Source organism: Gopherus flavomarginatus, chromosome 14, assembly GCF_025201925.1.
Source record: "Gopherus flavomarginatus isolate rGopFla2 chromosome 14, rGopFla2.mat.asm, whole genome shotgun sequence".
In the NCBI taxonomy this organism is placed as follows: domain Eukaryota; kingdom Metazoa; phylum Chordata; order Testudines; family Testudinidae; genus Gopherus; species Gopherus flavomarginatus.
This window is the reverse complement of record NC_066630.1, coordinates 31,744,927-31,756,991: the sequence shown is the minus strand read 5'-3', so window position 1 is coordinate 31,756,991 and position 12,065 is coordinate 31,744,927. Positions and strand designations below refer to the sequence as shown.

The following is a 12,065-nucleotide window of genomic DNA, read 5'->3' as shown; positions in this document are numbered from 1 at the left end:
GGCATCCCTGGACTGCCATGCCCCTCTGCGCGCACACACCTCCCCGTAGGTCGCCGGTGACATTCCGCCCTGGCCTCCGAGCTGCGGCTCAGTGGGGCTGGCAGGGGGGGAAGAGGCCACAAGGCCATGCCCCGCAGAAACACCCGCTGACCCGCAGAGATCTCCCCTCGCTCCCTCGAGGCAGCTGGCTGCAGAGACCGCCACGCCGGAACAATCCCCCCAGGCGCCAGCCCCGCTGGGCTCCTGCCCTGGGATGTGCTCGCCCTCTTCCCAGTCCCCCCCTACCTGTCTCGGGAGCCTCCGGGTCGCCCTTTTCTTCCAGCTTCTGGGGCTCATCCTCGTCGTTTTTCTCGAGATCGATATTCTCCTCTTCTTCCTCATCCTCGCTCCGGTTCCTCGGGGTCCAGGTCATTTTATTCTCCTTCTTGAGTCGCCGGCGGGCGTTGGCGAACCAAGTGGAGACCTGGGTGAGGGTCATTTTGGTGATGATGGCCAGCATGATCTTCTCGCCCTTGGTGGGGTAGGGGTTCTTGCGGTGCTCGTTCAGCCAGGCCTTCAGGGTGGCGGTGGCATCCCGGGTGGCATTTTTTCGGTAGGCTGGATCTCCATAGGGGTAGGAGCCCAGAGGCGCCGCGTAGGGATGGTACCCCAGGGAACCTGCCATACCTGGTGTGTGGTCGTAGGGTGAGCCCTGGAGAGGGGGTGGGGGGAAGCGGGCACAGAGCAGACAGTGAAATCGCTAGTCAGGGAGCAGCGCAACTGTCACAACACAACCAACAGTGCCATAAGGGCAACACAATGCCGAAAGAGCCCCAACAATTATTCGCTTCCCTTATTAAAGTTTGGGGAACAGGAAAATCCCAGAGGCTGTTCCTAGAGTGGGGCAGTCACGCCTGGGCTCCCCCCCCCGCCACCTTGAGCTGTTTCAAACAGCAAGGAAAAATGGCCTAGAACTTTTTTTTTTTTTTGGTGCATGTGTCTCTGTATGCAACAGACACACAAAGGCAACGGAGCACATCTGTTCTATCACATCAGTACACGTTAGCCCAAAGGGCAGAACTTCGGACAGAGACTGTTCTTCATTCATTCCCCCCCCCCCCCCGCCTCCAGCAATAGCCAAGTTTCTGACTTGTGAAGAAACTCTAACCTGACAATCCATTTCTGCCCTGACATATTATTGTGCTAAGCAGCGACCAATTGCTTTTCCCACTGTCTAATTGAACATAACCTTTCACACAACCGCCGCACCAGGACGGTTTTTTTTTCCGCCATGGAGGCACTCGCTTGAAAAGAGAAAGCAGAAAAACTCTGCTAAACTCTGCCGAACCCCACGCTGGGTGAGTGAAGATGGGCGACTGTTATTTTTCCAAAGGGCTGCAGGGTTTTTCGCTGCAGCCAGAGACTTGTTCTCGCCGGAGAAAGAAAAACAAAACCAGACTAACTTGTTTTTTCTAAAAATAAATAAATAAATAAATAAAAGATACCCCAGATGGGCCCCCAAATAAACAAAATTTTTCTTCTAAGCTGAAAATATATTAAACAGGGGAATACATGGCCACATCCTACAATTGTTGTTGTTGTTGTTGTTATTATTAATACTTCCAAATCGGATTGCAGAGATGGGATTACTGCTTTGCAGTATTTGGGAAGCCTAATGAAGGTTGTGCAGATGAAACTTACATGAGTTGATCAGCCTGATTCCGAGGCTGGCTGTTGGGTTCATTTTATTTTTTTACAATTCAAAAAAAAAATTGAGGAGCGGAATCACACAGATCATTAAAAAAAAAAAAGACATTAGTCAAAGGCTTTCTTTGAATTGGCCGTTTGGCGTGTGCTTCCCCTTGCAAAGCCCTTAACTGAAAACACAATAGTTGTATTAATTATTCCTCTACTACTTCTTTGCTAGAACCCGGCACCCCACCCTCCACAGAGACACTTTTGATCTAGCTACAGTGTATACAAATACCAAAGACGTTGCAAGTTGCATTTCCCCTGGCCGCTGCAGCGCTCCCCAGCAGAACACAACCCACCCCTACTCCAGCAAGGGCTGGCGAGCCGGGCTTTCTGCCGCTCATTGTTGCGCTTACCACATATGAAGTGAAGGCGGCGGCGGCGGCGGCGGCAGCTGCCGGGTCTGTGCCGTACTGGAGGTGGGAGTTATAACCAGGAGAAGGGGCGGTAAAAGCGGTAGATCCGGCATAAGGCGAAAAAGCGGAGCCCGAAGAAGATCGCCCAAGTTCATCAGTCCTGGGTCCCGAAATCACGCTGGTACTGTAAGCCGGGCACGAGTAGAGAGCCAAGGAAGCGGAGGGCTGGTACAAGTAACCCTGAGGATACGACATGGCCAAACACATACATATACACGGGCAGCAAAATAGCCAGGCGCTGCCACTCGCTTTGATTTTTCTAGGTGACTTATTTTTCAAGCCCTATTGCCAGGTGGGGCAGCTAGCGGATTAGCAGCAGCAGCAGCAGCAGCAGCCCAGCACCTTGCTTCTGGTTCTCGGGTGCTGCAGCTGAGCGCCCCTGTGCTGCTGCTGCTCGCTCAGCTCGCTAGCTAGCAGGGCTGCCTTTTTTTCTTTCTTTCCTTTTTTTTTTTTTGCCTTTGGCCCGAGAGGCTTTTTTCGAGATCTGCTTTTGGCTTTGCGAAAGGTCCTGCCAAGATGCTAAGTTGGAAATTGAGGATTCTGACGCCTTCTACGCGGCGCGGGGGAAGCTCCTCCTTCCCGGGGTGTTGTCAGTGGAAGAAATGGCAGGATCCTGCGGGGCTTGCCACAACCAAACCCAACCAGCAGGAGAGCCTCTCTCTCTCTCTCTCTCCCACAGCTCTTAGGCTCAAGTGCGCCGGCCCCTGGCTGGCAATCACATCCAAGCCATTTAAGATCAGGTCCAACTTTCTTCATTTGCTAAATACTGTGCGGAGCCATCACATTTTCCTCTTGATTTATGGCCGGGCTGCACTAGAATGCAAGCCAATCAGTTTATGAAAAAATATATATTTAATAAGATTTATTATCCATTCCCCCCCTCTCACGCTCTGCCCCCATTCCCTTCCTCCCCTCCTCTCCGACCAGAATATAATTTGATCCGATCCCTTAAAAGGGCCAGGGAAGATTGGGGTGTGAAATAAACTTCCAATTAAAAAAAAAGAAAAATCTATTTTCAACAGGAAAATTATGTTTCGCGGCTAGGATGGGAATATACATATATATATATATATATATGGCAACACATTATTTATATTTTCTCCCACTCATGGCTGGTGTGTGTGTGTGTGTGTGTGTGTGTGTGTGTGTGTGTGTGTGTGTGTGTGTGTGTGTGTGTGTGTGTGTGTAGACACACAATGTGTAATATCGTCTGATGTATATTTGTCTTCCCCCACAGTTTAAAAACGCTTTCAGGCAAGGAGGCTGTTTGCTCATTTCATCTCTGTCAGAGATCGCGCCCCAGAGAAGGTACCTGTTGCAATTTTAAGGGAAATGTGAAATGGTGTCCGGATTTGCAGCCCGAAATGTTGCCCTCGCTTCCCTCCCTAGATAATAAGGGATCTGGGGATATTTCCAAATAAGATGTTTCTGGGTAGGGGTTGGCGTTTTTTTGATGAATCATTAAGCTGTGACTTCTCATTATAGGAAAATGTAAGCATTTATTTTCTCAGCACCAGTCCTGGGAGGAGGGGAAGAAGGACAGGGGAGGTAAGAGGGGTGGTGAATGACAGAGGAGTGGATAGAAAGCCTTCAAAATGAGGGTTTACCAGCGGATCTAGAAGAATAAACCAGGTATTTTTTCTCTCTCTCTCTCTGAAACTCATAAAAGGGTAGAAGCGAAAGCAGATTAAAACCATATGAACTTGGATAAATCCCTGCCGATCAGAGGATGTAATCTCTTTTGATTCCACCAGATATATTTCCCAACAGGAACATATCCCGATTTATTCTCTTCTCTCTCATCCCCCTACTCCCCCAGCTAAGGCAAGCCGCTTTCCCTGCAATTTGTGGGCTCTGCCCTTCACCCATCTTCCCAATAACTCCAGCTAAATACACACACAGAGGCGTACGGGGAGGGAGGGGGGATGTCAAGTGCTGCTCTTACCTGGATCGCTTTCAAAGCGCCTGGTGCCTTTCCAAAAGAGGCTGCATTTGAATTATTTACTGGTACATTCTCGTGTTCTAATTACCCTCGGTCCTGTTCCGAGGGTGTCGGCTGGAGAATTGTTTTGCTTAAAATTAGTCGGCTCCTGGAAGATCCAAAGCGGCTGTGATTGGAGTAAGAAATCTCGATTGCCCTTCAATTTAGTAAATGAACAGCAAAAGTTGCTGCCAGCAGTAGCCAGATCTCAGTAAACAAACGGCAGACAAAATGCTGAAGTTTAGCCAATGCGTAAAGTTTAATGTACGCCACGTACTGAGCAGAGAGGAGTCGTGGATCAGGAAAGTGGAGATTCACGCGACAGATTTTTATTTCGAAAACCCTGGCTGCTTTAGGGTTGGAAAAAGGAGCAAGGATGGGTGTGTTGGTTTTGCCCATATGTCAACCAAATGTATTTTCTTTTCTTTCCTTTTGTGTGTGTCTGTGTTAAGGGAAGAGATAGCGAAGGTTCCTCTTTATTTATTTGGAAATCTGTTTAGGGTGGGTGGGACAGCGGGACATGTGGCTATGTACCCACTTGTGTTATAGGGGGAGCTGGTAGCGACCCCTGTGTTGAGGTTATCTAACGCTCTGAATGAGAACCCTCTTGTCAAGGTCTTAGACCATAGTTATGTTTACATGCGGTGCGCGTTTAGAAGTGATAGTGCGCGCCCCCAAAACAAGCACCCGTTCTTCCAACAGCAGAGAAGTCAGATTGCTTCTTGCTTTGCCATACAATGCCTGCCTCCCCCGTTTCAAACTAAATGGGGTTGACAGAATGTGTCACGAGCAAAAGGTTTCATGCCCCAGCAGATCCCGCTGAAGTGGAGGGAAGTCTCTCCCCCAGTTTGTTTTCTTGTGGCGATTAACTCTCTCTGCCGAAGAGAGGGATGGGAGTGGTGGTGGGGTTTGACAATCTCTTCCTTCCAGCAAGCCTGGCAAAGGATTCAGACCTCCAGGGGGGTTTCTCATTGATTACCTCTCTCTGATCGCTGCTGCTGCTGCTAATGCTCTTTATGAGTTATAAGAAAGTGATTTCTTCACCGAGAAGGGGCCTTTAACACGTGTGGCGTTTTGAAAACTGCTCAAATAAAAAGGTGATTAACCAAGAGTATTTTCCAGAGAAGAGAGCAATGAAATGAACATATGCGGCTGCAACATTTTAGGGTAGGGACTTGCCTTCAGCACAGGGAACATCCACACGAACAGGTTATTAGGGAATTAAAAATAAATTTTTGCTATGGTTGCCTTATAGTTTCACTGCTGCTCTGAAAATCCTAGTAGTTCTCCTACGCCGTGGCTCCCTCAGACAACACCGGGCCATCAACTTTTGTGTGCGTGTGCTCGTGACAATGGCACATATACAGAAATTCACACCATTGCCACATGAAAAAGACATTCCCCTCCACTTGCGTTTCATCTCCCGCCCTCGCTCTGTGCATTCCTACGCTAAATACCTCTCTGTACAGAACAATATTTTCTGTTTCAATGAATGCCTCAGAAAAGCCCCGGGTCAAAGACTACAAACACGATCTTGCGGTGCAGAAGTTTCAAGTGATATGCAGAAGCCCTGAAAATGTAATCACCCCCTTTGTACACCCTACAGTCCTACAGGACCAACGATTGGGAAGCAATGATTGCCGCTGGCACGAACGTAGATGAAAGGACAGTGAGGGGAGAGAAAGGAAAGAGGATAAAGAAGGAATAAAAAGAAGGCATAAGAAGAGAACGTGAGAAAAACGAGGACAGAGGGGAAGAAGAAAGGGGGAGAAAACAGGACAGGAGAAAGCAGCGTTCCTCTCTGTACCTGTGCTTGGTCCAGAGGCACCACGAGGACGGACTACATTTCCAAAGAGCCCCTGTTCCTAGAAGACCCGCCCTTCCCCAATCTCAATTGCTGGTTGGTTACTGGCTTCGGATTCCTTTTTTCCATAGCCCTCTCATTGGTTCTTAGGGCTGTCACTCTCCCTGGGAAGGCGGAACGCGGCGTGGTTGCCAGGGAGTCCGGAAACGGCGGGCAGGCGCTACGGGCCAATAGAGATCTGCCCGGCCGCCCGTTTCTGCTGCTGGGCCGCGGCGCCGGCGCTGCCAGGAACCCGGCCGAGAGGTGAGGAGCCGGGGTTCCTCCCCCGGAGCGACCCGGGCCGGGGGCTCGTTCGGCTGCGCCCGCCGGCTCCCGGGCTGTGGGGTCCGGCTGGGGCTGTGGCCCGGCCCCGGGGGATCCCTGCGGGCAGCAGCCCCTGGGCTGTCACCCCGGCATGGGCTAGGGGGCGCCCTCGGGCAGCGGGCGTTGGGCTGGGGGATGAAGGGAGCTCCCTGGGGGGCCCCTCTCGGTGTGACCGCCCAGGAGCCTGGACTCCGGTTGTCCCTGCAGCCCTTCGGGGCAGCAGCCCCAGAGCCTTGCCCTGGTGCGCTGGCCATTGTTGGAGCTAAGCCGGGCTCCGGAGGCTCCTTTCAGTCCCCCCGGTGAAGGGTGCGCAAGTGGAGCTTGTACTTAGACTGGTAAAATTGCACGAGAATTTTGCAAAACTGATGTAGTGGGTTTTTCAAATCCCACCTCCAATTGTACTGGGGCAGGGAAGGGATCAGCAGCCATCCCCTTGGCTAAACATAGCTTCTGGGGGGGGGGGGGGGAAAGCCCCGTTTCCCCTTGTGGTTCTTTTTTATTATTAACTAATAACTTAAACCCACATCTATTAAAGCTTCCAAATTCTTATGCGGACAATCAAAATACACCTGTGTTTTGGAGGATTTGAGTCACATCAGTTGTCCTTTTTTGTGCTTGTGCAAAATGTTCTAGTATTCAGGAGCAAATAAACGAGGCACCTATTTGCGTTATGTTTTTTGTAATAATTCATGCAATTATAAAAAAATGATTTATTGAAATCGTGGTTAGATTAAATGCATCTCCTGGAATCTCTCAGTCATGATGCTGAGAAGACTGATATCTCTTCTATTCTATATATATGATTAGTATATAATGGGATTTTAGCTTGTTTTTTTTCTTCTTTTTTTGTCTTGTTCCTTTTTTTTTTTTTTTTTTAATTAAGCTGAGGTGTGCATGGTTTCCTTTTTTTGCCTGTAGTAACCATGAAGGTTTGTTAAAACCAGGTTCATACACATTCTTACATACTCAATCCACACAGGTGTGCACTTTGATCAGTTTTCAGCTGCACAATGTCACTGGTATTTGTCACTGGGTTAATTTTAGCTATTGCTCTAAAGTGCTCTGTTTTTCCCCTCCCTCTGGAAAGAGCTTCTGTCATAATCCTCTGACAATACCCCTTGTTCAATGAGTAAGATATCATCTGGTAAAGTTTTATATGTTTAACATTCGGTTTATATGTGAGTAGAATGAGTAACCGTTCTTCCTTGCCAATTTATTTGTAGAGAGAAGCAAAAGTTTTAACTGTGTATCTGACTTTTTTGAGGCGGAGGTAAGGTTAATGTCATGTAAAATTATCCTCTTAATTTTTGACATTCTGTTAAAGTAACATTCCCCCCCTCCCCCGAATTGTACTAGTTTATGCCCAATTTCATGTACTGCAGTATAATACCAGGGTTGATTAATGAAATGTAACAAGAGAGGGCTTATGCCATCATGAGCGTGTCTATGAAACAGACATCCTCGCTGCATTATTCCACTATTATATCCTTTTCAGTTTTAAAAGAACTGGAGATAATTCTTCAAGATATTGGAACATTTAGTTTATGGTTCTATTGCTGTGATTGTCACCTTCACTTATTGTCAAATTTGAGACTCATTTTTTAAGGATGTCTCTATTTTCTGCTTTATTTGCACAATGATAGCTCTACTGAATTACTAGTCACTTTCCTATGATAGAAGTATATTCAAATGGGAAAGCCTAAAATTAATCTGCTTTATGGACTGTTCAGCTCTTTGATTCAAGGGAAATACGAAGTTGATTCTAAGGCTATTTTTGTTGCTTTAACAGTTATATTGACAAACATTGGATTAACTTTCCCTTAACAGCCGTGATGGTGCATATGCTTCCTCTTTATGCATTTATTGTAATTAGTAGCTTTTGAATTTATGGGTTTTAGGTAATGATGGGTAGGATTTGCAGGCTTAGTCTGCATCCTTCATTTTATTTAAATTGAGAATTTAAAACTACCTATATAGATAATCAAAACTGTTCGTATGTGACATGTAGTCTGAGGGACTGATGCTGCAAACCTTTATAAACTTGACTCCAATGAGATTATTGGCATGAGAAAGAGTTTAGACGATCAGACCTGAAAAGACCGCATAGAACTTTAACACAAACGTAGCAGCAGTTGAATCTATATATTAGTTTCTATACCATGGTTTCATTTGGCTAACTTGGTTCACAATGTGCAAACATATGGTGCACTGCATAAAGCAGTAAATAAAACAAAGTTTATGAATGTGTAATAGGGACTAGCTGTGGTTTTTCTAGAGCGCGGAAAACATTTTGAATAGAGCAGTAAATAGCATACTTCAGAACCATAGCACTAATAGTTTATAAATACAAATGATGTACCCAGGTGACTTTTTTTAGATAAAAAGTTGGAATCTTGGATGATATATGTCTTAACTGACTTACTCTAATAGTTACTTTCAGTTTGAACTTTAAAATCCAACGCTCCTATTTCTATTACAGTCTTTAAAGACTTAATCATTCTTGAATGTGTGCTTGTGTGTGTGAAGAGAGAGTGAGCTAAAACTAGCGCGGGGAAAGGCAACAGATTGGTTCTGTCATATGATTTTGTTGGTTTTTTGAATGTACTTAAAAGATTATGATTGATAAAGCTGTCTTGCCAAAGAATGCCGACACAGGTGTTCATCATTATCTTAATTAAGATCCTGAGAAAATGTCATCTTTTGGCATGAATTATGAAAGGCCATGTAATTTTGATTTTTTTTGATTTTTTTTTTTGCAGGGGTGGAGGAAGAGGAAAACTCCAGTGTTTATAAAACCTTTTATGATATTTCTATACCAAATTATTAGACTTTACGTGTTCACTGACTAACTACAAAATAAAATCTTGATGTGCAAATTGCTACTGGGAGGATATAACTACAGAACATCAAAGGGAGAGAAGGCTTTTTTACAAGCATATTCGTTTATTGAATCTAAACTTCAAAATTTAACAAGCAAGAAAATACTAGGAAATTTATTTCTCTGAGTGAGAGAGGATAAGGGAGGAAAAATGTTTTAAAAATAATAATTAAAAAAAAGTATTGGGACTTCCAGATAATATCCCTCCCTTTATTTAAAAAAAAAAAAGATTTTCTGTGATTTTAAAATGTTTATTTTAAAAAATAGGCATGATGGGGGGGGTGAGGGTCAGAGAAAAACTTATCATTCTAACTTTCAAAATTCCATGGAAATGAAATTGATTAGTGCAGAAAAGTGGGAAATTATGTTCTGCTACTTTAAATCAATTTATTAGCTGAGCGATAACCAAAATAATGCACAAAACACATTGGCAGAAGTTGCAGCAGAAAAAGTAAAGAGTGCTTACTCACAAGTAGTTTTTCCTCGTGTGAGTAGCTCTGTTGACTTCCAAAGGATAACTTACATGAGTATGGCTTGCAGAATCTGTACTTAAGACTGAAACTATCTGTGCTAAATGGTTTGTTATACATAAGGGTTCTGTAGGATGTGTCCCTAACTCCTTCAATATTATTCTTCCTGAATTGACTTGGTCTGAAAATCCACTTGTTAATTCACTCTGTTGCTCATAATCATGGAGATTTAAGAGTCAATTCATAGGAAATGGAAGCACTGACCAGTTTCTGCCTGTCTCATGCCTAACTTTCAGGTATTACGTAGTTTGGAATTCCCCCTCCCCCCCGCCCCCCCCCCTCCCCCAATCAGCAGTATTTTATACATCAACTTTTTGTCTCATAGGAAAAAATATGGTGATATACATTTTAGTAACCTTTGATTAACTCATATAAGCTCTAATTTTATAGTGTACAGGACAAAACCATATATTTATTTTAAATGCTTTGAGCATATTCTCCTTTATTCAGGGGCTAAAATGGCATTTCTATAACTAGAAATATCTTGATATTGTGGGTGAACTTGGAACTTTATTTGTTTTATTGTATATTCACATAGTACCATTTATGTTAATTATCTGCTTAAATTTGTTGGCTTATGTATAGACCAAGTGTAATATGTCTTGAGAGATGATTTTCCTTTCCATATATGCATTTAACTCCTGTTGAGTTCAGTGCATGTATGGAGAGAACTTCCCCTAATGGTAATGTTAAACATGAGTGACAGTGTTTGACTTTCTCAGTAAATAGGCTTCTGCATTTAAACTGAACCCCTAATCCAATTTCAGTTCAGTTTGCATTTTGAAAGAGGATGTACAATGCTGTTTGCTAGTGTTTGTGCCAAAATTTGAAGGACAGCTGGGCACCAGTGACTCCTGTTGACTCTAATGACTTCTAGCTGGAGTCACAGGTACCCAGTATCTCTCAGGATAGAGCCAAACTTTCTCTTCAACTATACCCATACAGTTCAACTGGTGTCACTGAGGATTCATGGGTGTAACTGAGGGCAGAATCTGGTCCCGAGTGAGTAATAGATGTCTGATATAAAGAATTTGATCTTAATAACAATGTAATGTTCAAAAAGTGGTTGTATTTTACTTTCATCATGATTTTCTTTCATATTTATCTATTTTATTTTATTGAAATGTAATAGTGAGTACCTGTTTGTGTGGAAGGTCAACTATATCTCTTGCCCAGAAACTTCAGGGAGACATTATTAGTTTCAAACACGACCTCTTTTTTTTTTTTTTTTTTTTTTTTTATCAGCTGTTAATTCCTTATTTTTTAACACTGACTTATTACAGATTATAAACTAGAAATGTGACTAGTGCAAATGTAGCCAATAGACAGTCATCAAGTCTTGCAGTTTTCTTGCACATTAACTGTAATGTGTGTGTTCATCTGATATCTTCATTTGTTGCTATAATAATACTTGTCTTACAAAGAAAAGCTGGCTAAGTGAGTCATATCCAGGTGACTATAACAGATCCAGCTATGAATTTCTCTTTCCTGCATAAAAAGATTACAGCTGATGAGTCTCACTCCTTCTGCCCCTCTTTTCTCCCCCCCCCCCCCCCCCCGCAGTTAATTTTCTTCCTGGGTTCCTCTTTCTCATAAGTGCAATATTCAACTTCTCCCATTGATAAGCATGTAACTTCTACAGCGTTCGTAGGCATTCCTGTCACAGATAGTGAATCCTGAGATTACTTCTGAAGTATTCTCGCTTGGCATCCACAAAACTCATCTGTGTACTCTTCATGCTGTATTCTTTATAGACTAATGCATAGTGTAGTATTTTAGTATTCTCTTTCCAGTTACAGTGTGTTAGTTTCCCGAGATCTTCTTTCATATCCTATAACAAGGTAGCAAGATCCAGATTGCCGTGTGCTGGGAAATAACAGCTACAGAAATGGCAGCTACTGTAAAGCCCAGAACTAACATTTTAGCTAGCACAATAAATAAAATGAGTTGTGACTGTATTGGAGTTGCACTAAATAATGCTACAGTGCAGTTTATGACTGGTTTCAATGGATAATATGCAGCTATAAAACCTGTTTGAAGTTTTTATTAAGAATACTCTGTCATTCTAAAAAAAAAAAAAACAACAACCCAAAAAACAAACTAGCACTTCTTTATAATAACTGTGCAGGAATGACTTCATTTATGCTGACTTCCTGTTTGTTACAGGGAAGAACCTTCTTTATCTCTGAGATGCTGTTTACTTTAGATAACTTGTGAGTCTCTTTGGAAGGAGACAACTCAATCAGTTTGAGATTTTGAAACTTACTTTGTTTTTCTTATCTGCTTTTCAATGGATAGCTCAACAACTAGCTCAATTTAAATTATTTAAAGCAAGAAGTTCAGATGCTTTGTGGTATAGCTT

At 43.7% G+C, this 12,065-nt stretch overlaps 1 protein-coding gene and 1 long non-coding RNA gene across 8 annotated transcripts in view; one reads left to right on the top strand and one right to left on the bottom strand.

The window, feature by feature from the left end:
* Nucleotides 1-2,704, bottom strand: part of IRX5 (iroquois homeobox 5) — a 38,920-nt gene extending 36,216 nt beyond the window's left edge. For both annotated transcript variants that reach the window (XM_050922550.1, XM_050922552.1), the window contains exons 1-2: nucleotides 2,088-2,704; nucleotides 286-691 (exon numbers count right to left, since the gene is read on the bottom strand). In XM_050922550.1, the coding sequence (XP_050778507.1) occupies nucleotides 286-691; nucleotides 2,088-2,354 (673 nt within the window). In that variant the 5' untranslated portion in view covers nucleotides 2,355-2,704. The remainder of the gene's footprint in view (nucleotides 1-285; nucleotides 692-2,087) is intronic.
* Nucleotides 2,705-3,400: 696 nt separating this feature from the next.
* Nucleotides 3,401-12,065, top strand: part of LOC127034087 (uncharacterized) — a 17,576-nt gene continuing 8,911 nt past the window's right edge. The window contains exons 1-5 of one of the 6 annotated variants that reach the window (XR_007769294.1): nucleotides 4,111-4,508; nucleotides 5,743-6,235; nucleotides 7,519-7,565; nucleotides 9,055-9,939; nucleotides 10,649-10,705. This is a non-coding gene — a long non-coding RNA (uncharacterized LOC127034087). Of the gene's footprint in view, nucleotides 3,456-4,110; nucleotides 4,509-5,742; nucleotides 6,236-7,518; nucleotides 7,566-9,054 lie in introns of those variants that run through there. The other 5 variants (XR_007769293.1, XR_007769290.1, XR_007769291.1 and 2 more) reach the window with 5 other exon arrangements.